Here is a 25,560-nt window from a genome sequence, read left to right as displayed (position 1 = left end):
TCCGGGCCCTGATTGGCTCCCTCCAATCCGGGCCCTGATTGGCTCCCAATAAGCCCTTCTCTTATTGGCTGCTGGGCTGCACAGGCACACTGGCCTGCTGCAGCCCCTTCTAGCATGGGGGTGGGGCAGACACCTCACCACAAGATAATTCTACATTTGTAAGTTCAACTTTCATGATAAAGAGATTACACTACAGTACTTATATTAGGTGAATTGAAAAATACTATTTCTTTTGTTTTTTACAGTGCAAATACTTGTAATCAAAAATAAATATAAAGAGAGCACTGTACACTTTGTATTCTGTGTTGTAACTGAAATCAATATATAAGAAAATGTAGAAAACATCCAAAAATATTTAAATAAATGGTATTCTATTATTGTTTAACAGTGTGATTACCTGCAATTAATTTTTTTAATCGCTCAACAGCCCTAGTTTATAGAGGAAAACAAACTGAACTATACAAATCTTAAGTGTTGTGCCTATAAAACAACTTCTCTCCTGGTATCACAACAATAGTAAGTATTGTGATCAGACTATGAAGCAACGTATAGAATGCGTTCCATAAATCAATACACAGTAATCCTTTGCACAGTAACCTTTTGCATCTAAAGACAATCCAAATCTTTTGCACCAGCTGAACGTCTGGCAAACCCTGTCAATAATATAGCTATGATCTGCTGCTCTATGTTTAGCTTGACTTTGAACTGCAGCAGCTGCATCAAATTCAGCATTAACAATAGAAATCTTAATGTAAAAGGGGAAGTTTGGTTTTGGCTCCAACTACAAGAAAAGAGTTACTAACTTATTCCACAATTGTTTTTCTTCAAGATGTGCTGCGCATGTCCATTCCATTCTTGGTGTGTGCGTGCCCCAAGCACAGCTGTCAGAAATTTTTCCCTCAGTGGTACATCAGCTCAGTGGTTTGAGCATTGGCCGGCTAAACCCAGGGTTGTGAGTTTAATCCTGGAGGGGGCCATTTAGGGATCTGGGGCAAAAATCTGTTTGGGGATTGGTCCTGCTTTGAGCAGGGGGTTGGACTAGATGACCTCCTGAGGTCCCTTCCAACCCTGATATTCTATGATCAGGGCAGCTCAAGGGCCCTCTGCTGCTGCATGCCACTGCATGTAGGTATAAAGGGCAGAGCCACCCTGATCCTTCTCAGTTCCTTCTTGCCAGAAAAACTCCGATGGAGAGGAGTAGAAGGATGGGTCATAGAATGGACATATGCAACACATCTTGAACAACAGTTATGGAACTGGTAAGTAACCCTTTTTCCTTCTTAGAGTGACTGCACAAGTGCATTCCAGTCTTGGTGGCTCATAAGCCATGAAAACAGATTGTGGGATCAGATCCTATCTGAACAACAACTGAAGGACAAGCTTCATCTCGATTGCTGAGTGATGGCATAATGGGAAATACACATGTGCAATGAAGACCAAGATGCTGCCTACAAATGTCTAGGATAGCCAGGAAAGTCACAGAAGCCTCTTGCAATCCTGTCAAATGTGCTGCTGCTCTGCTTGGCGGATAACATTAGCCAAACTGTAGCACAAGAGAATACACAAGGCTATCCAAGATGATATTCTCTAAGAAAAAACTGGGAGTCCCTTCATTCTCGCTGAGATCACCACAAAGAGCTAGGAATAGAGACAGAACTGTTTGGACCTGTCAAGGGAGAATGCTAATGCTCTCCAGACACTCAAAGCATGTAGCCTTTTCCCCATCTTTATTCATGTGTGGTCTGGGGAAAAAAACGAAGGTATGTAAATCGCTTGGTTGATACAGAAGCTAGATACTGTGGTTGAGACAAACTTTGGATGAGAATGCAGGTACATTTCGTCTTTAAAGAAAACAGTATAAGGAGGGCCAGACATCAGGCAGGGCCTGCAGCTCACCTCCCCTCCTACCTAGCAGAAGTCACGGCCACCAAAAAATGCTACCTTCATTGAAATATGCAGCAAAAAGCAGGTAGCTAAAGGCTCAAAAGGACAATTTAAAGTTTAGATCCCATTAGGGAACAGGATCTTGTTCCTGAGGATACATTTTTCCAAGTCTTTCAAACATCTTCTTGACATTCTATAAGAAAAGACAGAGCAGCTATCCACTTGAGGGAGTAAGGCCAAGATAGCTGCTAAGTAGACTTTGATGGAACTAGCAGAACAAACCTTGCTGTTTCAAAGACTGGTTTGGCATCCTCGATTGCACCACCAAAATGGTTGCTTAGCAACCCCAGGGCACTTAGATGGACCAGGAAATGCTGAAGCAGCAGCAAGAGCCAGTTTGCGTCTATAACTCCTATTCATTTTCCTCTATATAACCTGACAAGGTGTAGAAGTGGAGTAGCTGTGGTACAGCTGAGGACAAAAGTGCTTCCTAGACTTCAGAGTCATCTTAGACTCCTTTAAGCTGTGAAGTTTATCATCAGTCTGAGATGAAAAGAGGGATGGACCTTCAAATAGCAGGTCCTACAGAGTCTGCTGAACCTTCTGGGGCAACTCCAAAGACTTTAGACATGAGCACCTGGGTATGGTGATGGCAAAGGCAACGGTCCTAGCACCTGAATCAGCCATGTCCAAACCAGCCTGAAGTGACGTTCTTGCCATTCATTTTCCTTCATCTACCAGTGAAAGGAACTCCTGCTTAGCATCCTCAGCCAACTTCTTTCAAGATCCCACCAAGGGAAGTCAGGGCTTAGGGTCAGAGCACGGGCAAACCTGAGGCTAGGAATAGCAGAGGAGTTCGGAGTCAGGGCCAGGCCAGGGTCGATAACAAGGGTCAGAGTCTGAATCAGGAGGCAAAGTCCATATCAAGCCAAGGTTTAAGCTAGGAATTCAAGACCAAGGAGCAGGAATGGTCGTGGCAGCTACAGAAGATCCATGCTGTTGCCTGGACACTTCCTGGAACTATCCTTGGGTTTATATAGGGCAGGGAGCCAATTGGGAGCCATGGGGCTGCCATCTGTCAAACCTTTGAGACGGAACTTCCCACGGTCTATGTCCACGGTGGGTCATGGGAAGCGGAGCGCAAGTTGATTGCAGCTGCCACTGGGTGGTAGCCGGGAGATGTCAGCTGCCCGGTAGATCTACAGGTAGTTCTAGATGCATGAGGCCTTACAACTTGTCCTTAAATTTTAGAATGGCATCCCAGATATTAAAGTCATATCGCCCTAATAAAGCCTTCTGGTTAGTGAGTCTAAGCTTCAGAGTGGTAGCCATGTTAGTCTGTATCAGCAAAAAGAACAAGGAGTACTTGTGGCACCTTGGAGACTAACAAATTTATTTGGGCATAAGCTTTCACTCACTCACACTCACACCATGAAAAAATGGGGGTTGTCATACCAACTCTAACAAGACTAATTAATTAAGGTGGACTATTATCAGCAGGAGAAAAAAAAACTTTTGTAGTGATAATCAGGATGGCCCATTTCAAACAGCTGACCAGAAGGTGTGAGTAACAGTAGGGGAAAAATTAGCAAGGTGAAATAGTTTTTAATTTGTATAATGACCCATCCACTCCCAGTTTTTATTCAAGGCTAATTTAATAGTGTCCAGTTTGCAAATTAATTCCAGTTCTGCAGTTTCTCGTTGGAGTCTGTTTTTGAAGTTTTCTCGTTGAAGAATTGCAACTTTTAGATCTGTTATTGAGTGTCCAGGGAGATTGAAGTGTTCTACAACTGGGTTTTGAATGTTATAATTCTTGACGTCTGATTTGTGTCCATTTATTCTTTTGCGTAGAGACTGTCCGGTTTGGCCAATGTACATGGCAGAGGGGCATTGCTGGCACATGATGGCATATATCACCCAGCCATAGAATAATTTCTTCTACTGAACAAATCCAGCTTTTTAGCACCCCTTGATTTAGAGGTAGATGTCAGTTGCCCCTGGAGCTCCCACTCAACATAAGCTGAGACTAGTGACCCCAGAGGGGGATGGGAATAAAAATGCTCAAAACCTGGGCGGGTTCATAATATTTATGCTCCACTCATTTAGATGTGGGAAGGAGTGAGGAGGAAGTTTGCCAGAGACACTTGATAGGTTCTAAAATTCCCTCATTAAATTGTCAATGCCACCCGAGATGGCGCAGCAGAGGCCAGGATATCAATGAGACGGGGAGAAGATTCCCTGACCTCTTCTACTTGAACCACTCTTTTTAAGAGCTTCTGGTGGACCCTCTAGTCATCAGAAGGGGGCAAAGGCACTCCTGAGGAAACTGCCTCACCTGGTGAGGAGAAAGATGAACCCAGCACAAGCTGAGGCTGTGTCCTCTGTTCATTGTCCTGCCAAATGTTCATGAACACGTTCTTCCTGCTTGGTATTGGACCTAATAATGGGCTTGATGAGCTGACTCATCATGTTTAGCTGAGGAAACTGAACTTGGGGAGGGTGATCTGGAAACAGGGGGAACCCCCAAGGGCAATTGAAAGGGCGCTGGACCCCAAAGTCTTGAAGGCCACATGTCCATGCCAGCACCACTCACAGGGTCTCGCAAGTGTACACTGGGTGGTAAGGTCGGGGGGGAGGGGGCAAACAGCAAGACACACACTGCAGCTGGGGAACATAAGAGCAAAGATCTGAGTCAGAAGAAGAGTCACCTTCTCCTGACCAAGGAGGGGCCAATCCAGTCACTGCCAGGGACTGGTGCCAAGAGTCCAGGGAAGAGTAAAGGATAAGAGCTCCAAGACTCAGGAGATTGACTCGGTGCTGGGAACTGCACAAAGGAGCTGGCACCAAGCAGTACCATATAAGCGATCTGCACCGCTGGTAAAACAGCACTGATAAGCTCAGCAAGTCCACTGCAGCTTAAGACATCTCTGGAGTAGATGTACTGGGATAGTCTTTGACTGATGTGCAAGAGATGTAGACAGTGTTGGAACTGATGAAGATGCTCCTTCAGGCCCCAGACTTGTCAGTCCCTGCCATAGTCAACGGTGCTGATTTAGCAGATGAGTGGAGGAGTGCTTCAGTTTTGATTGCACTCTGCACTGTCCCCTTTCTTGGCTGACTTAGGGACCGGGGATCTGCATCTCCCAGCAGTGTCCTTGGAAGCCTTCTGCTTCTTCCTGGGCACCGGCAAGGGAGAGCAGTGCCAGGACTCAGTCAGCATCGGAGACGCACTTCTTCAGATGCTGAAGTGCTCGGTACCATCTCCAATCGAGACGGCTCTGAAGGTAGTCTCAGAACCATCTCTATCAAAAGAATCTACAGTCTGGTCTCTAGATCTTTCTTGGTTCTATGATTCTATGATTCTAAGCATGTATTTAAGTGCTTTCCTGAATTGGTGCTCCAGATAGCTAATGTGTGTACTATGAATTAACCTAAATATATTTAAATACGATCCATCAAGCCCTCACCTTTATTCGACATTGGTGAGGCCTCATCTGGAGTACTGTGTCCAGTTTTGGGCCCCACACTACAAGAAGGATGTGGAAAAATTGGAAAGAGTCCAGCGGAGGGCAACAAAAATGATTAGGGGTCTGGAGCACATGACTTATGAGGAGAGGCTGAGGGAACTGGGATTGTTTAGTCTCCAGAAGAGAAGAATGAGGGGGGGATTTGATAGCTTCTTTCAACTACCTGAAAGGGGGTTCCAAAGAGGATGGAGCTCGGCTGTTCTCAGTGGTGGCAGATGACAGAACAAGGAGCAATGGTCTCAAGTGGCAGTGGGGGAGGTCTAGGTTGGATATTAGGAAACACTATTTCACTAGGAGGGTGGTGAAGCACTGGAATGCGTTACCTAGGGAGGTGGTGGAATCTCCTTCTTTGGAGGTTTTTAAGGCCCGGCTTGACAAAGCCCTGGCTGGGATGATTTAGTTAGGAATTGGTCCTGCTTTGAGCAGGGGGTTGGACTAGATGACCTCCTGAGGTCCCTTCCAACCCTGATATTCTATGATTCTAGGCTTGAAGTCCTTGCAAATCTGGTACCGATCCTTAATATGAAACTCACTCAAGCATTTCAAACAACTAAAGTGAGGGTCACCCACAGGCAAAGGCTTCAGTCATGCCAGGCAAGGCTTGAAGCCCAGTGACTGAAGCATTCCTCAGTACTTACAACAGATCCCCAAACTTGGGGAACCGAGAAAGAATTAACAGACACTAAACTAACTCAACAAACACCAACTGTCCCTAATAACTGTACAAACATGTAACTATATACAAGAAAAAACATGCTGAGAGCACTTGCTAATGCAAGACCAACAGATTCGAACAACCATAATGGGCAGTAAGAAGAAACTGAGGCGAGGGAGGTTTCAAGAGCAGCTTGGCCCTATCCGCATGCAGTAGCACGCGGTAGTAGAGGGCACTCAAGCTGCCCCGACAGGTACCACTGAGGAAAAAATTTCTGACAACTATGCCTGGGGGGTGCACCCACCAAGAGCGGAACACACATGTGCAATCACTCAAAGAACCACCTTTGCTATCTTGCCTGGACATACAGAGGAAATGTAAATTTGTATTTGAAAAGATAAAAAAAATAAGGCAATTGAAAAGGAGAGTTCTCCACCTCAGTAGTATGGGAAAGGCATTAATGTAATGTACATCTCATTATTTCATTCTCAATCTGTGCACTGTAATTTAAGATAGCACCATTTATATCAAGGCATGCTATGAACTAAAATGATAACATTGATTTCAACAAAAATTACTAACTGGAAATAACTGTTCATTAAGACAATGAAGTCATCCATATCTAGGAGTACTGGGTTGAATCATTTGATACATCATCTTCATGCAGACTATCATTAGCAGCAATTTATTGTTAAAAGTGTCCTTATCTGCTCTCAAGATAATTGACTTCTTCAGACCTGTTACAGTTAGGTTAGAAAGGAACAGAGAGATAGGAACGGACCTTTGGGTGACGTGAGGTGGAAGATCATTAGATACGTCGCCATTCTCGGACACCATTGTCTTCTCAGAGGCACGGTTTCCAGCTTCTCCTTCTATTAAAAGGAAACATCACCACAGCTTAGTCATAATTACAAGTTTGAAATGTAAATCTAAGCTTTTGTACTGAATTTTACATTTTATCAAAGCTCAGTGTGTGCCAGTTAACTAAATCCACTACAACAGAAACAGTTTATTTTTTAAAAATTTATTTGTAACCAAAGCCTTTTAAGCCTGAAATATTTAAAACTATTTAAATATTGAACTTACAGTTCAAATGGACACTGAAAAATAACTCTATACTCCAACTCTTCACATTCGTTCACAATACTGTGACCTTTTCCATTTGGAAAAAGTTGGCTACTTACCAGTAGCGTAATTGTTGTTCTTTGAGATGTGGGTGCAGACATGTATTCCACTCAGCTGTGCGCACGCCAAGCCACCAAAGCCGAAGGACTTTGTCTAGTAATACGTGTAAGGGCGGAGCTAGTGCCCTTTCCCTCGTAGGCCCTACTGTGGCTACATAAGGGCAGCACCTCGACCCTCCCTTAGTTCCTTTGCACCAAAACTGAGGCTGGAAACTCTGATGCAGAGGGGATGAAAAGAAGGAAAGGTGATTCATCCTGTAACTGTATTTCTTCAAGTTGTGTCCCAATATGGGGTGCTCCGCTTCAGGTGCAGATGCACCTTTGAGCAGAGATTTTCATTAGCAGTCAGTTGGGGACATGCACGGGCCCCACAGATCCCCATGCCTTGCTGAAGATATATAAAACTGCACGGGTGAACCACCCTCAGTTCCTTTTCTACTGCAAAATCCCACAGAGAAAACTCTGAAGCAAAGGGAAAGGAGGGTGAACAGTGGATCTCCCATAAGGACATGCATATTGAAGAACGACAGTTACTGCACAGAGTAAGTAACCTTTCACTCTCTTTCAAGTAGTGTCCCTATGGGTGCTTCACTTCAGGTGACTTCTGAGTAGTACCACAGGAGGAGGGAGTTTCGGAATAGAGTCTAGTACAGAAGACAGAACTGCACTGCCTACTGCTACATCAGATCTAGAGGCATGAACCAAGGCACAGCATTTGGAGAAGGTATGTATTGAAGACCATATACTGGCCCTGCAGATTTCAGGTACTGGAATGTCCTTAAATAAGGCCAGGATGTTGACTGCAACCTAGTAGAATGGGCCAGAACCCTAGCAGGAGATTAGGCATTGGCAATCTCATAGCAAGTGATAATACATCTACCTTGAAATCTCTGGGTAGAAATAGAGGAACACTTAGATTTGTCTACAATGTAGACTATTTGTCTCAGACACTTCCAAAATGGTTTGCTCCTATCGAGATAGAAAGCCAATGCTCTTTTGACACAGAGGGAACAGTAAACGTATGGTCTGGCTCAGATGAAACTCAGACGATACTTTAGGAAGGAATCTGGGATGTGGATGTAGGGAAATTTTATCCTTGAAAAATACTGTAAAGGAAGGATCCACCAAAAAGGCCCTCTGATTTCCCCAACTCTTCAAGCCAATGTAATGATTATTAAAAAGGCTGTCTTTATGGACCTCTACCTAACAAGTGGACTGTATGCCCACGAACCATCAAGGACCTATGCCTTGAGGCAGAGACTCTTTAGGGAGGGATGAAGCAGTCAGTTTGCATCTTAAGAGGGACGAGGAAAGCATGAAAGGTTGATCACCAGACAAGGAGATAATCAAAAAAGGTAATGATGCCATGCTTGTATTGGCCATGTAAGGACTATCAAGAGGTCCTTGTCCTGCTTGATCTTGTTCATCACTTTTAGAGTTAGAGGCATTGGGAAAATGAGTAATACAGACTCTTTGCCCAGGGAACTGATTGTGGCTTGGGAGAAAATATAGCTAAGTAAATAACCTGATTACAGTGAAAGTGAGACAGCACCTTAGACAAAAATTCCAGGAGTGGTCTCAATGATACCTTGTCTTTGAAGAACTGCATATATGAAGTGTCTGCCATAAGGCTTGCAATTCGCTGACTCGTCTTGCAGATATTATAGCCATCAGGGAGGCTGTCTTCTAGGTGAGGAGAGACCACAAATATGGTGCTATCCGCTCAAAAAGGCAGACCCATAATCACTGCCATCACTGTATTAAGAGCCACAATGGCACCATTTTCCTCTCTGGTGGAAAAAGGCAGACAATACCCTTCAGAAATCTATCATAGCCTTGAGAATACCATCTTTCCTTAGACAGGAAGATGGAAAGCTAAGATTGCAGCCAAGTGGACCTTCAGGCAGCTAAGAGCTACTTCACAAGATTTTAAATGCAGCACATAGTACCAAATATCATGAATCTGAGCTGACATGGGCTGAATTTGATTTGATGTTGCCCAAATTGAAAGACATCTCCACTTAGCCAAGTAGGTGGATCTTGTAGATACCATGCATTTCCTCTCCTCCTCATCTAGCCATGCAACATCCAAAGAGTAAGGTGAAGACTGTCCAATGTAGGATAAACAAACTGGCTGTGATGTTGAGTCAGGTGGTAGGGAGAGACTTAGGAGGCCAAGCTGGTAGGGTGGGTGAGAAGATCGGAAAACCAACACTGCCTCAGTCAGGCCAGTGCAATCAGCATTACCTTGGCATAGTCCAATTTGAGCTCCCCAATTCAGATGGAAATAATTGGTTACAGATCCCAGGCTGAGCACCACCTGGGAACAGAACTGACAACATTTCCTGTTGTCCTTTGTCACAAATATGTTGATAAAAGGGATGCCCCTTTCTCCAAAAATAGATCTCAGCACACTATTCTTTACGGACCACTCACGGTTGTCTGAAAAAGTCCTGCTGAGGTGATCAGCCAGCTGGTTTTGAGAGCCTGGGAAGTGAGCTGCCATGGGTATGATTATTTCCTTGAGGCAGAAGTGACAGAATTTTATTGCCTCCTGAAGTGCTGGGTGGAGCAGCTGCCCTCTTGCTTGGTCACATAATGCACTGCAGTGGTATTGTCAGTGAGTATGAACTGTGGCTCACTGGAACGGATTCTGAAAGGCCCAACAGACATTGTATACTGCTTGAAGCTCCAGTACATTGATATGACAAGAGGTCTCCTGCTCTTCCCACAAACACTGAATCTCTAATGATCCCAAATGCACTCACCAAGCTATTGTGGAAGCATTTGTTATTAATGTTCTGGTTGGTGGAAGAAAGGCAAAAGAGACCCCTTTGAAACACACTGCTGTGCTCTATCCATGATTGTAGTGAGTCCGGTAGCTCTGGGGACACTCAGATAAGGGTGTCCAATGACTGGCAACTTGGGTGACGGACCAACCTCAGCCACAACTGAAGAGGGCAAAGAGCCTCTCCTGCTGTGCCCTGTAAATACATGAGGCCATATGGCCCAGTAATCTCAGGCATACACAGACCATGGTTGAAGGATGAAATTGGAGAGCCAGACAAAGGCGCCAAATTGTCTGGAATCGTTCTTACCCTCAACTTTGTAAAGTCTAATAGGGCCCCAATGAACTCAATTTTTTGAGTTGGGATTAGAGTTGATTTTCCTTTGTTCAGGATCAGACCCAGCTAACCGAAAAGGTCCAAAGTGAACTGGACATGAATGAGGACCTGCTCCCTGGATGTGCCTTTTGTCACCAGCCAATTGTCCAAGCACAGAAAGACATGAATCCCTCTCCTTCTGAGAAAGGCCACCACCACCATCACACAATTTGGTAAAGACCCATGGGGCTGAAGATAGGCCAAAGGGGAGAACTGTGTACCATTAATGTTGGCCAGCAACAAGAAATCTCAGACACTTAGTGTGGCATATTGGAGATCAACATCAGCAAACCAGACATTATGATTCAGTGCAAGAAGAATAGTAGTAAGGGTAATCACAGAGATTACGGATAGGTCTCTATCCTCCCTTGGATTTGGGGATCAGGAAGTACTGGGAGTAGAATCCTTTTCCATGAAGATGAGGAGGAAGCTCCTCTATGGCCCCCATAGCACACAGGGTTTCCACCTGCTGCGTAAACAGTGACTCATCATAGTGGTCCATCCAGTGACATGGGTATGGGGATAGGAGGGAGACTGGATATGAACTGAATAGCATAATCTGATCACATAGTGCTAAGGACCTACCTGTCTGTAATTATAACCTCCCAAGTACTATAGAAGTGGGACAACCTGTCCCAGAACAGAAGGGATGGGAAAGTTATGTTCCAAGCTGGAGTGCTGCTCTTGAGACTCAAGTCAAATAGGCTGTCAAGTCCAAGAGATGAGAGGATGGGCCATTTGGCTAGAATTAGACCCAGAAAGTCTTCTCTGTAATTTGTGCCCCTTTCTGGAGAAATACTGCTACCTCAGAGTAGGGGGACTGATGGAAATATTGCTGAGGGTGATATTGCTGCTGCTGCCATTGATGGCTACCAAAGCCATGTCTCCTTGGGGCCTGAACATAAATCATCAAGGAGCACAGGGGCTTTTGGAGGTCTTTAAAGGACTGTAATGTCTCTTCATTTCTCTCAGTAATGATGAGGTGACCAAAAACAGCAAGTCCTCTATTCTCTGCTGGATCTCACGAGCCATGACAGGGTTTTGCAACCATATAAGATCCTCCTCATTGTAAAGACTGAAGCCATTAGCCTGGATAAAGCATCCACTATATCCAGAGCTGACTGTAATGATGTCTTGGCCACTAAACGGCCTTCTGCAATAAAAGCCTTGAATTCCTCCCTGAAGGACTCTGGTAACTTATGCACAAATTTGAACATGGGGTCCCAGTTCACAAAGTCATTTTTATATAATAGCACATGCTGGTTGGCAATACACATCTGCATGGGGGACCTGATGAAGAAGAGATCCCTCTTCCTTCTGACGAGGAATCTGACCTCAGCTGAGAAGATCCAGCCTGTACTAGTTCAGGCCCCTTAGTACCTCTGAGCGGCCTGATGCTCCACAGTGGTCCCCGATGTTGAGGCAGAGCTCAGGGCCTGCTTGAGAAGATGCGGCTTTAATCTTAAATCTCAAGCCACCTGTGTCCTCTTTTTTAAAAAGCTTACAGATGGAGCACCTTTCTCTAATGTGCCCTTCCCCCAGACATCATAAATGTCAAGTGTGGGGGATGTTACTGGGGATAGCTACCCTACACCAAGGACAAACTTTAAACCCTGGTGAGGGCATTCCACTGGGAGAAACTACCTAATTAATCACTACTACCACTACTAACTATTATGACTAACAGGTACTACACTAACCAACTATAACTATATTCCAAAGAAACAGAGAAAAAACTGTGAAGGCAAGTGTGAGGTAAAAAAAAAAAAAAAATCTCACCGAATACTCAGACTCTTGCTGTAGGCAATGAGAAGGAACGAGGTGGGTGAGGGCAGTGCTGCCCTTATATAGCCACAGGAGGGGCTATGAGGGAAAAGGGTGCAAGCTCTATGCTTACATGTACTGCTAGGCAAAATTCTCCAGTTTTGATGCGTTGGGTATGCTCACACAGTTGCAACCACACGAAGAACAACAAGGATTTCACTCTCTCCTCCAGTTCTTCAAAAGTGACATGGCAACTTTTTCCTCTTATCTTCATATTTGTTCATTATACGAGGTATATATGAGAGAGGACATGAAGTTCATAAAAAAGATCACGTTCCATACATTAGGACTTTTAAAATCTATTGCAATTATAAGCTTTTATTTCATTCCATTAAATATTTACATTTGCTGTTTCCCCTCTAACAGTGTTTCCAATTCTTGTTTAGTTATATTCACATTATTATGATCTCAGTACAGTTGACACCACTTATTATAAAGATTATTCTAATAAAATACAACTAATTCCCCCCCACTCCCCTGAACAGAATACAAAACTAGTCTGGTCAAAGGGAATCTCAACATTTCCTCATGCTAAACCTATGAAGATTGTCTTCTGAATCTCTCTTTTCACGCTGAGTTTAAATAGACATACGAACATAAGAGCAGCCATACTGGGTCAGACCAATGGTCCATTTAGCCCAGGATCCTGTCTTCCAACAGTGGCCAATGCCCCAGAGGGAATGAACAGAACAGGTAATCATCAAGTGATCCATCCTCTGTCGCCCATTCCCAGCTTCTGTTTGCCACAGAGGCTAGGGATACCATCCCTGCCCATCCTGGCTAATAACCATTGATGGACCTATCTCCAAGAATGTATCTAGTTCTTTTTCTATTCTCTCTGACCAATAAGTGACACTTTTTTTTGAATATTTGCTAACTGTGCAGGTTAGCAGGATATAACCAGTTCCTCAGGCTTTGCAACAGTATTTCTGTGGATACTTTTTAATAAGTAAACATAAAAATTAGAAAAAACAATATTAGAGGCAGAAAGCATTCAATGCCCTTACAACCAATCTTAAAAATTTGTACAAACAGATATTTAATGACTTTTCCTATTTAATACTGATTTGTTCAGATAGTGCTTTAAGAGAAGACTAACCCTCTATAAGAAGTTTGTCTTCTGCCCCCATAAACTTTAGTTCTGATATCTCTGAAGAATAGCCCCATCCCAGTAAGTCAGGCTCTGAGTCATCAAGGTATTTATGCATATGCCTAACTTTGAGCATGTGTACCACCACTGTAGTCGATGGGGCTACTCACATGTTTAAGTACTTTTGCTGACTGGGATCTCATTTGTTCAGTTTTCCTAACTTGTTTATTTTTACCCTGAGCCCTGAACAATTTATTGCCAGTAAGACATCCCCTTTCTTTTTTAATTGACAAATGAGATAGTAAGGATTTTTTAAAGTTAATTTTAACTTAATGCAGCACCCAGGCATTTTGAATAAATCGTCTACTGACTCTGTACATAATTTACTTCGTTAGAGTAAAAGAATAGGCATGAACACATTTAATGTACAAAAATGCTACTTTGATATTAAAGTTGATGGTACAAACTAATGAGTAAGGAAATTAGGAGTTAACAAGCCATATTGCCCTTAAGCAAGGGAGGATAGATAGCCTAGATATTAAGTCACTGAACTGAGAATCAGAAAACCTGGTTCTTATTGCTGACTCTGTGACGGGCTTTGTGTGGCCCTTGCAAATCATGTAAGCCTTCCTGTTTCTCAGTTTCCTCATATATAAAATAGGCATAATATTTCTCTATCCCACATGAATGATGTAAGCCACTCATACTTTGGTGAAGAACACCCCAGACTGCTTATAAAAGTAGGAAGTAATTTCTTAGTAAAGCACATGACAGTATCCATTAAGATCCACTGATTGAGAAACTGCACATATGCATAATACTAAGTCACTTAGAGACTACAGGGATGGAGCTTTAGAGAAGATTTAGACTAAATGAGACTGAATTAAGGACTATTTGGCAGCCTTAACTCAGAGTGCTTTGTTATGGTTAGTGTGAAGGTCAGGCCTTTTTCTTTTTAATGTGTTCTATTTGGTTTATTAATGGCACAGTTTTACTATTCACACTGTAAAGCCATCACTTGGCATCATGGTTTTCTTCTAACTTTGGGGGAAGTGTGTGCATGGTCTTTCCTGGCCTCCATCCACACCCAACTCCCATTAAAAGGTTCCCTGCAAGACTTTAAAATTAAGTGAGGAGTGCAGGCTGCTAACTGAATTTAGCCTTTAAAACAAAATCAGCTGTACTCAAGTTAGCAACAGAGGAAAATCAGATATCTCAAAATGCATCCCTCTTTGATATAACAGCTACCAATAAACTCTGCTGGAGTACACAGTTGGCCTAAAAGTAGCCAGGAAAATGGCATGGCTATTATATGGAGCAGTTACAGAATCTTTAAAATATTATTTAACCTTGAGATGAAAACCATACTACATATAAAACTTCACTTTAGTGAACTCTTCTGGGCTCCTAAATGCAACAGGGGGAAACAGTAGCTGCAACATCACAGCATAACACTAATGACTTTAAAGAGTTGATATATTTCATTTTTCTAAAAGGCATATTTATAATCAGTTACTAGCAGAATTATCCATCCCATGCTATTTGGGGACGTAAATGTTGCAGATCACCTTTACCATAAATTGAAGCCATAAACACATAAGGGGGTGGGGGTGGGGGGGGGAAGAGACCAATGTCTTTCTAAACTTGTACTGACATTAGGAAAGTGGAAGATGGAAATGCCATTGAAGTAGATGGTGAAATAACTACCTACGGTATTTTGCAAGACAAGTGTCTGCTTAGTCTCAAAATAAAATATATAAAGCAGTTGTAATTAAAACAAAAAACAAACAAAAACAAAAAAACCACATATAGAAACACCACTTAACCCTAAATACAGACCAACGCCCAGGGTATCTTTTTATTATTTTTGACTTAGAACTACTTCAATAAAAATGTATTAAAAAGTGAAAACAGAAGTCATTTACATTTCATTTTTGTTTATAAATTAAACGTTCTTTAATGTATATTGGTGTAAGTGTGAAAAATACACTATTAAAACTATAAAAAATATTTAATACTACTACAAAAATTTTTATTTTAACTGCGGATAGGTATTTTGTGAGTGCTATTTATATTTCAATGTAATCCTTACTATACCTGCATCACTGGCAGATTCTCCTGAAAAAATAAAACACATTTATCAGTCTTCAGATAGGAGATTCAATATCTTGCTAAAGAAAATAATGATCAAGTTAGACATCTAGTACTACAACAGAACTACAGAAAACTACTGCCCAAAAGGGACTGAATCATTACCATGAAGAGCAAATAATTTAGTGGAGTCTCCAGGTATAGAATCACAGTCTGTTCTATGATGCTGTAGTCATTGTGCAGAACACAGATTAGTGTCTTAATCATGGGCTGAAACAATTTTAATGAAAGAAACTACTGAAGCTTTCAGCTGACCAGACCATAGGGAGCGGTCTCACTTCAATGTAAATTTAGCATAATCTACAATTACACTAACAAATGAAAGGTCTAGAGAAAAACTCAGAGATTAGAATATTTAGAAGCAGTCATCTCAAACACCCTATAAACCCTTTAAAGCACTAGGTATATTATAAGGAAAGCTATGTTCAATTCTTATAAACTGTTGCTGCAAATGTGAATGCCTGCAAAGACACTGTGTGGGAATCTGATGGGGGCCTAATGCAGTCAGACAGACAGCTGCCTTGAATTCCACTGTGATTATCTGGGTGCAATAGATTAATGCTCTCTGAATGATAACTCCTAAAGTAAACCGAAAAGGTACTGAATACCCCATGTGATCAGACATCTAAGCCTACCTATCGCTAATTAGCGAAAATTAAGAAACTAACCATTGCCAGCAAAGGGATGGAAATCATTTAACCTAAACTCCCTTTAGAACAACAGAAATGTCTCTCAGTACAGCTCAAGTAAGATTTCCTATTAGATATTTTTCAGAGTAGCAGCCGTGTTAGTCTGTATCCGCAAAAAGAACAGGAGTACTTGTGGCACCTTAGAGACTAACAAATTTATTAGAGCATAAGCTTTCGTGGGCTACAACCCACTTCTTCATATGCATATGCATCCGAAGAAGTGGGTTGTAGCTCACGAAAGCTTATGCTCTAATAAATTTGTTAGACTCTAAGGTGCCACAAGTACTCCTGTTCTTTTTATTAGATATTGGCTAAGTAGGCAGTCCGAGTGGAGAACTTCCTGTGATTGAGTAGGACTTCTTGGACAGCCGCAGAGCACTACTCCTCCTCTTCATTCAGCCATGTAACAGCCATGACTAAGGTGCAGGGAGCTGATCACACAATGGAAAGTGCAGCCATGGTCCTGAGCAAGCAGATCGGGACAGAGAGGAAGTGATATGGGAAACTCAAGTGGCAGAGCAAGGAGGTCTGAGAACCAGCACTGTCTCTGCCATGCTGGAGCAAGGAGTCTGAGCTTGGCCTGATCCACCTCGAATTTGAGGATGACCTGTGGGATGACCAGAATAGGGGAGGAAAGTATAAAGAGCCGACTGCCAGCTGCAGTGGAAGGCATCTGAGAGGGAGCCCGGACTGAGGCCGCCCTGAGAGCAGAATAGGCGACACTTTCTGTTTCCCCTCATTGCAAACAGGTCGATCACAGGGGTGTCACATGTTGCGAAGATGACCTGGAGAATACTCTCCTCCAGGGACCACTTGTGGCTCAGGGAAAAACGCTACTGAGATGGCCCTCAAGACAATTTTTCACCCCCAACAACTGGACTGCTGCTCTAGTGATGTCTTCCTTAATGCAAAACTGCTACAGATTGATCACCTCCAGATAGAGTAAACTGGAATGCTCCCCCCCTTGCTTATTCACATAGTATATCGTGGTGGTATGGTCTGTGAGTATGTGAACCACCAAATGTCTGATGCAGTTCTGGAAGGCACAACATGCATTGTGGAAAGCCCGAAGTTCCAGCACATTGATATGGAGGAAGGCTTCCTGTTCTGACCACAGGCCCTACACCCTCAGTGAGTCCTGATGCACACCCCAACCCACAAGGGAAGTGTCCATAACCACTGACTTGGTCAGAGGGCCTAGCAAAGGGGACTCCTAGCACACATTGTGTAGGGACTCCCACCAGTGAAGGGAATCTAGGACTGATGGAGGGAGGTGAACCAATCTGCAGGGCAGGGCAGGAAACTGTCCTGAACCATATCTGAAAGGGGCAGAAGGTGCAACCTGGCGAACTGGACCACCTGTGTGCAGGCAGACATGTGGCCCAACAAGCTCAGGCACACACAAACTGTTGTGGACGGCTGGGATTGCAGACTGAGGCAGAGATGTTGAATTGCCTGGAAGAGGTCGGTTGGCAGGAATGCTCTCAACCTCGTGGAGTCTAACAGGGCCACAATAAACTCAACTTTTTGAGTGGGAGCCAAGATTGACTCTGCGGTGTTTAAAATGAGTCCCAGAGGGTGAAGCAAATGCAACATAATGTTGACGTGGGCGAGAACATCCTTTCTGGAGCCACTCTTCAACCACTAGTTGTTGAGATACAGGAAAATGTGGATTCCTTTCCTCCTGATACATTCCATGACCACAGTCATACATTTGGTGAAGACTTAGGGAGAACTGTATATTGAAAGTGGCATTCTACTACTAAGAAACACAGAAACTTCCTGTGGCTCAACAGAATGCCCACATGAAAGTCCCCATTCTGAAAGTCCAGAGCTGTGAACTAGTCATTCTGAGATTAGTGCAGGGACGACGGCCGATAGAGCGACCATATGGAATCTCAGGTATTTGATGAATTTGCTCAGGCTGCGAAGGTCAAGACTAGGTTTCATCCCACCCTTTGATTTCGGTATCAGGAAGTACCGGGAGTAAAAACTGTGGCTCCGCTGTTTTGGCAGAACTTCCTCCACCACTCCCAACTTCAACAGAGAGTTGACCTGCTTGATGAGCAGTTTCTCATGAAAGGGGTTCCTGAATAGGGATGGAGAAGGGGGGTGGGAATATGGTGTGGAGAGAAATTGGTGTGCAAAGTCTGATCTGATAGCTTTTGGAGGTAATAGAGTCCCAAGCAAGGTAAAAGCGGACCAACCTGTCCCTAAAGGGACAGGGGGACGGAGGAACGACTGGACCAGTGCTCTGGACAAAGAAGTCCAATGGACACTTAGCCTGCACCGAGGGAGGGCATAAGGACTGTCTGAAGCCTGAGCCCAACTGCTTTCTCTTGTGGAATCTATCCCTCTTTCTAGGCCAGTCCCATTGTTTCAGGGGGAAAGGCTGCGCAAAGGAATGCTGCGGGCAATATTGCTGCTGCTGCACCACCCATTAGGGCATCTTTGTGCGGACGGCATGAACACTCCCAAGGACCACAAAGTAGCCCTGGAATCCTTGAAGGAGTGCAAAGTGTCATCCGTCCAGTCCGAAAACAAGATTGAGCTGTCAAAGAGCTAGTCCTTTATGGCTTGCTAGATATCTAGAGCGATCCCAGAGTTTTGCAACCAGGAAGCCCTCCTCATGGTTACCGCTAAGGCCATGGCCCTGACTGCAGTAACTGCAACATCAATGGCGGATTGCAGGGATGTTGTGGCAGCCAAACAGCCCTCGGCAGCAAATGCCCAGAACTCCCCACCTGAGGCCTCAGGCAACTTCTCTTCAAATTTAGCCGTGGCTGATCAATTAAGGAAATCATACATGGGCAGTAAAGTTTGTTGACATCTCTGGGGACGATGAGGTATGGATCTTCCTACCCAGAAGATCCAATCGCTTGGAATCTCTATCCTTGGGGGTAGACTTGAACCTACCCTGCTGGGCCCTGTTAATTACCACTGTTACTACCAGGGAGTTTGGGGCCAAGTGGGAACAGAACGCCTCAAAACACTACATGAGAACAAAGTATCGCTTTTCCATGCATTTCGCCACTGGCAGTACCGAGGCTGATGTACTCCACAGGGCTCTTGACAGCTCAAGGAATGCATCATTGATCAGCAGGGCCACACTCCCAGGGATGACAGGCTGTAAAATGTCCACTGGTTTATGCATGTTCTCTTGGGCGAACTCTGCCTGGATGCCCAGGGATACAGCTATGCTGCGTAAAAGGTCCTAGAGTGAAATCCCTGCAAGCTGCATGAACACTTTTCAAGGACATCATAATAGAGGCCCAACTTAAATGTATACCCCAAATTTAAAAACACAGTAAAAGAACTAAAAAAGAGCCACTGTGATTTAACAACCATGTAAAAGAAGCAGTGAGAGATAAAAAGGCATCTTTTAAAAAGTGGAAGTCAAATCCTCGTGAGATAAATAGAAAGGAGCATAAACACTGCCAAATTAAGTGTAAAAATGTAGTAAGAAAAGCCAAAAAGGAGTTTGAAGAACAGCTAGCCAAAAACTCAAAATGTAATAACAAAATGTTTTTTAAGTACATCAGAAGTAGGACGCCTGCTAAACAACCAGTGGGGCCCCTGGACAATTGAGTTACAAAAGGAGCACTTAAAGACAATAAAGTCATTGCAGAGAAACTAAATGAATTCTTTGCTTCAGTCTTCACGGCTGAGGATGTTAGGGAGATTCCCAAACCTGAGCCGGCTTTTATAGGTGACAAATCTGAGGAATTGTCACAGATTGAGGTGTCACTAGAGGAGGTTTTGGAATTAATTGATAAATTTAACAGTAACAAGTCATCGGGACCAGATGGCATTCACCTAAGAGTTCTGAAAGAACTCAAATGTGAATTTGCGGAACCACTAACTATGGTTTGTAACCTGTCCTTTAAATCAGCTTCTGTACCCAATGACTGGAAGATAGCTAATGTAACACCAATATTTAAAAAGGGCTCAGGAGGTGATCCCAGCGATTACAGACCAGTAAGTCTAACGTCAGTACCGGGCAAATTAGTTGAAACAATAATAAAGAATAAAATCGTCAGACACAGAAGAACATAAATTGTTGGGCAAAAATCAACATGGTTTCTGTAAAGGGAAATCGTGTCTTACTAATCTATTAGAGTTCTTTGAAGGGGTCAACAAACATGTGGACAAGGGGGATCCAGTGGACATAGCATACTTAGATTTCTAGAAAGCCTTTGACAAGGTCCCTCACCAAAGGCTCTTACGTAAATTAAGTTGTCATGGGATAAGATCCTTTCATGGATTGAGAATTGGTTAAAAGACAGGGAACAAAGGGTAGGAATAAATGGTAAATTTTCAGAATGGAGAGGGGTAACTAGTGGAGTTCCTCAAGGGTCAGTCCTAGGACCAATCCTATTCAACTTATTCATAAATGATCTGGAGAAAGGGGTAAAAAGTGAGGTGGCAAAGTTTGCAGATGATACTAAACTGCTCAAGATAGTTAAGACCAAAGCAGACTGTGAAGAACTTCAAAAAGATCTCACAAAATTAAGTGATTGGGCAACAAAGTGGCAAATGAAATTTAATGTGGATAAATGTAAAGTAATGCACATTGGGAAAAATAACCCCAACCATACATACAATATGATGGGGGCTAATTTAGCTACAACTAATCAGGAAAAAGATCTTGGAGCCATTTTGGATAGTTCTCTGAAGACATCCATGCAGTGTGCAGCGGCAGTCAAAAAAGCGAACAGGATGTTAGGAATCATTAAAAAGGGGATAGAGAATAAGATGGTGAACATCTTATTGCCCTTATATAAATCCATGGTACACCCACATCTTGAATACTGCGTACAGATGTGGTCTCCTCATCTCAAAAAAGATATACTGGCATTAGAAAAGGTTCAGAGAAGGGCAACTAAAATGATTAGGGGTTTGGAACGGGTCCCATATGAGGAGAGATTAAAGATGCTAGGACTTTTCAGCTTGGAAAAGAGGAGACTAAGGGGGGATATGATAGAGGTATAGAAAATCATGAGTGATGTGGAGAAAGTGAATAAGGAAAAGTTATTTACTTGTTCCCGTAATATAAGAACTAGGGGCCACCAAATGAAATTAATGGGCAGCAGGTTTAAAACAAATATAAGGAAGTTCTTCTTCACACAGCGCACAGTCAACTTGTGGAACTCCTTGCCTGAGGAGGTTGTGAAGGATAGGACTATAACAGTGTTTAAAAGAGAACTGGATAAATTCATGGAGGTTAAGTCCATTAATGGCTATTAGCCAGGATAGGTAAGGAGTGGTGTCCCTAGCCTCTGTCTGTCAGAGGGTGGTGATGGGCGGCAGGAGAGAGATCACTTGATCATTACCTACTAGGTTCACTCCCTCTGGGGCACCTGGTGTTGGCCACTGTCGGTAGACAGGATACTGGGCTGGATGGACCTTTGGTCTGACCCAGTATGGCCATTCTTATGTTCTTATGGTATGCCTTAAAGTCTTCCTGGATACAAGGGGAGGACGAACCCAGCAACACAGGATCATCCAGCGACAAGGATGAAGGTCTTGGCTGAGCCAAAACTCACTCTCGCTCCCAGGAAGATGTACCTGGGAGGACTTCCTTCTGGGTAGGAAGATGACTGATGCCTGGGGTTGTGGCTGATCCAGAGCCATCACCACTGACCTGGCAGGTGACTTCACTTTTCAGCAGGATCTCTCTGACCAAGAAGCATCCCACTGAGTCCAAGGCCACTGATACAAGTAGTGCAATGGTGGCCAGTAGGGGCCAGGCCAGGAAATTCCTTCCTGGCCATGGAGCACATGCCAACCCTGGGAGCCATACTGGTCCATTGGCGGCCCCCAGCGTTCATCAGAGTGGGATGGACGACGATTCCACCACAGAATCAGAGCCCTGGGATCTTGGCTACACAGGCAGAGCAATGCACAGAGGAGCCAATAGGTGGTCCGATTCATCCATTGCCCAGAATGTGGTGGGAATCAGTGCCCCTGATGAAGGTGGTACTGTCAGTACCGAGCATGCCTGAGACACAAACAGTGTCGGTCACAGTGCAAATGTCGTATCAGAGCACCCAAATGCACAGACGCTGAAAGGGGGCAGAGCTGCCAAGGGAGCATTTGCGGCTTCGAATGGGCAGGGCCAAAGTGGGTCCCAGTGCTGAGGTCCCCCACACTGATTCCAGTACCAGTTCCATCCCTACCAGAGGAGCGTCTGGATACCGTGCTGACAGAAATGAGGGTTCAGCGGCTCACTCTATTGGAGGTGCATAGGGGGCACAGCCCTGGGAAAGTCTGAACCAACGGTGAGGTTGGGACCGAAAGGCAGAGGAGGTCTGCGGCTGCCTCGTATGCCAACGACATGGACACAACTGGTACTGGCAACTCCCTCAATAGACATCCAGAGGCCGGGACCAGAGTCAATGGTACAGGGTTTCTGCACTTTTCACTCAGTACTGGGGAAGGGTCAGAGGTACCTGTGCTATCCCATGCCCCAGAACCGGCCCCAGGCCAGTCCATGCTTTTCCCAGAGGCAGCAGAGGAGTCACCCTGTGTCCTGGAGCAGTTCCGATTGGTCTTATGATAGCTCTTCTTTGGCGCTGATGACAGAACGGCTCTTCCGTTTCTTTGGCGAGGTGCCTGCCTCAGAACAAGAGGCAGTAGCACTCTCCAAGCCGGAGGGTGATCTTTGGCCAAGGAGGGCCTCAGGACGGGATGAGGCCGCATGGCCTGTTCAAGTAGATGCTGCTTGAGGTGAAGGTCTCACACCACCTGAGTTCACTTTTTAAAAAATTTACAAACCAAACAGTGCTCCTTAAGGTGTGCCTTGCTGAAACAAAGCAAGCACTACATATGGGGGGGTCGCCCATCCATACAAAGGACAGTGTTTGAACCCCAGTGAGGACATCACCAGGGAACACTAACTATCCACTAACACTATCTAACTGTTAACACTAACTATATACAAAAATAAAGTAGGCTAAGACTAAATGTGAGGTTATGAGACTACAACCACACACAGAGCTCCGACTCCAGCCACGGGCGGTGAGAAGGAACTAAGGGGCATTGGGGCACTGCCAACTCATATAGCCAGCGGAGGGCCATAGCCATGAGGCGCCAGTGCTGCCGCTCTTTGGGTACTGCTAGGCAAAAGTCTCTGGCTCCGGTGCTCTGGGGGCACACACTTAAGTGGAATACATGTCTGCATCTACTTGAAGAAGTTTGACAACGAACCTTCCTAATATAGAACACAGAGAGTCAGAGGTGCCATGACCTCCTGAAATAATGTAATTAATAGCATTTTTTTATTATTATTTTCTCACTGCAATGGCAGTTAGAATATTTGTGGGTGTCAGAATTAAGATTTAATCTTCTAAAATGAAAATACTTGCTGACACACAAATGAAAGTAAAACACATGGAATATAGAGAGCAAGTGCTATATTTTGTAAAAAGCCTTATTTAGAGATGAACACCATAATGAAATGTGTCAAAAGCCACAGAAGAGAAAGAAAATTGGTATATACAGTTTAAACTCATTGCCAATAATTTTTACAATTTGTTTTTTCTGCAGAAAGATTTATTTCAACCAATGAAGAATGTGTTTCAAAACTGTTTTAAATGATTCTTTCACTAGGCACTTCTGGTTACAATTACAAACAAGAAGGCTGGAAGACTGTGATTGAACTTCTTGATCACTGCCAAATAAATCTCTAACTTACCAAGAAACTTCTTATTAGTCATTATCAATTGTATTTTAATGCATTTTGAATTTCAACTGTTGTGAACATTCTTAGCTCTGCAGGGCAGCTTGTATCTTATATACAGATCTATGATTATTTAGACCTGGTCTGCACTTAAAAGTTAGGTCAACATATCTACATTGGTCAGGGGGTGAAAAAAAAAACAAAACAAAAAAACACGCTCCTGAGTGCTGTAGCTATGCCGACCTAACCTCCAATGTAGATACAACTCCATCCCCAGAAGAATGCTTCCTTCGACATAGCTACCATTGCCTGGGGAGTTGGTGTTCCTACGCCAATGGAAAAATCCCTTTCGTCGGCATACGCTGACAGCAACCTAGCTATGCCAGTATAGTCTCCGTAGTGTCAACATACACACCCTGAACTAACCACAAAGGAAACATTCTGAAGTCAATGGAGTCATCCTATTTAAGATCTGATCCCAAACCTCTGTGAGTTAGTCTTATGCACACTCAAATTAAAAAAGAGGAGTATAAAATTATTAGAATACATTTCTCCAGGAATGCAATATATACTGCTTCCTATACTCAACAAAATGCAAGGAAAATGGCCTGGGGAGTTCTCACAGCTGTGAAAGATGGTCAACTGCCATTTAGATTTCATTAGAGTGAGATACCTACTAGGCCTTATTTAAAGCCACAGGTGTAATGGGACCAGACTTTCATCCCCTGCATATGTGGCATCAACCTTCCCACTAGCCCGTGTCTACATACATACATACTATTATTGTTGCACTCTAATGCAGGCAGAACTGTCAAAAGAAGAAATCAGCATGCTCCCTTATCTCAGGAGAGACACAGGCCAGGTACACCCCATCTTGATGACTGTTCCCATCCAAGAATTGAGTGATTGCAGGATGTCCCCATTTGTTCAAGTGGTTGGGTTTCCCCCTGCGTATCTGTAGACTGTTGCAGCCCGTTTAGCCTGCATTTTTTATTTGTTTGTAAATTTTAATTTGGTTACAGTATCTACTTACCCTGTTAATTAGGTATTCTTATATTGTAATCCCCGGGAACTCTTAAGTGGGTTTTTAAAATAGTGAAATAAGGATGAGGAGATGGAATTTGCTCTAAAATCTTGTACAGGGTTAGCAGGCTGCAACAGTCTGTAGATTTGCAGGGGGGAACCCAATTACTTGAACAAATGGGGACATCCTGCAATCACTCAATTCTTGGATGGGAACAGTCATCAAGATGGGGGTGCAGCTGCCCTGTGTCTCCTCGGAAATAAGGGAGCATGCCGATTGCTTCTTTTGACAGTTCTGCCTGCATTAGAGTGCAAGTGCAACAACAATGTAGTCTGTTACCACGCTTCCCTCTCCCTTTCAGCATTGTTTGTATCCCCTTCACAGCATGCCAGCAACAGAGCACAGTTTGTGGGGAGAAAAACAATAGTTGGTTGGTCACCATAAGAAGGACACACACAAAAATAGACCACAAAATAAAGCCTTAGGATATCTAACAAGGGTCTCAAATCTATTATCGCATTATTCATGAATACAACTTGATAACAGTTGTGGAGTGGCTCATCTCTACCACTCATTAGCATACCACCTACTATCTTCAAGTTTGGACTTGAAAGGCATTGTGCTTCAGTAGGGAGTAAAGACCTTACTAGGAAAGGTGTGATTTCTGAACTGTGAAGTTCACTAGTA

The 25,560-nt window shown here is 43.7% G+C and overlaps 1 protein-coding gene across 4 annotated transcripts in view; it reads right to left on the bottom strand.

Annotated features, from left to right (window-relative positions):
- Positions 1–25,560, bottom strand: part of TRAF3IP1 (TRAF3 interacting protein 1) — a 129,796-nt gene that overhangs the window by 59,091 nt on the left and 45,145 nt on the right. For 2 of the 4 annotated variants that reach the window (XM_026653954.1, XM_026653956.1), the window contains exons 9-10: positions 15,426–15,446; positions 6,848–6,938 (exon numbers count right to left, since the gene is read on the bottom strand). In XM_026653954.1, the coding sequence (XP_026509739.1) occupies positions 6,848–6,938; positions 15,426–15,446 (112 nt within the window). The remainder of the gene's footprint in view (positions 1–6,847; positions 6,939–15,425; positions 15,447–25,560) is intronic. The other 2 variants (XM_026653955.1, XM_026653957.1) reach the window with 1 other exon arrangement.

Source organism: Terrapene carolina, unplaced genomic scaffold (assembly GCF_002925995.2).
Source record: "Terrapene carolina triunguis isolate 2854851 unplaced genomic scaffold, T_m_triunguis-2.0 Scaffold173, whole genome shotgun sequence".
NCBI classification, from domain to species: domain Eukaryota; kingdom Metazoa; phylum Chordata; order Testudines; family Emydidae; genus Terrapene; species Terrapene triunguis.
The sequence above is the reverse complement of the archived record's forward strand: the minus strand, read 5'-3'. Positions and strand labels throughout refer to the sequence as shown.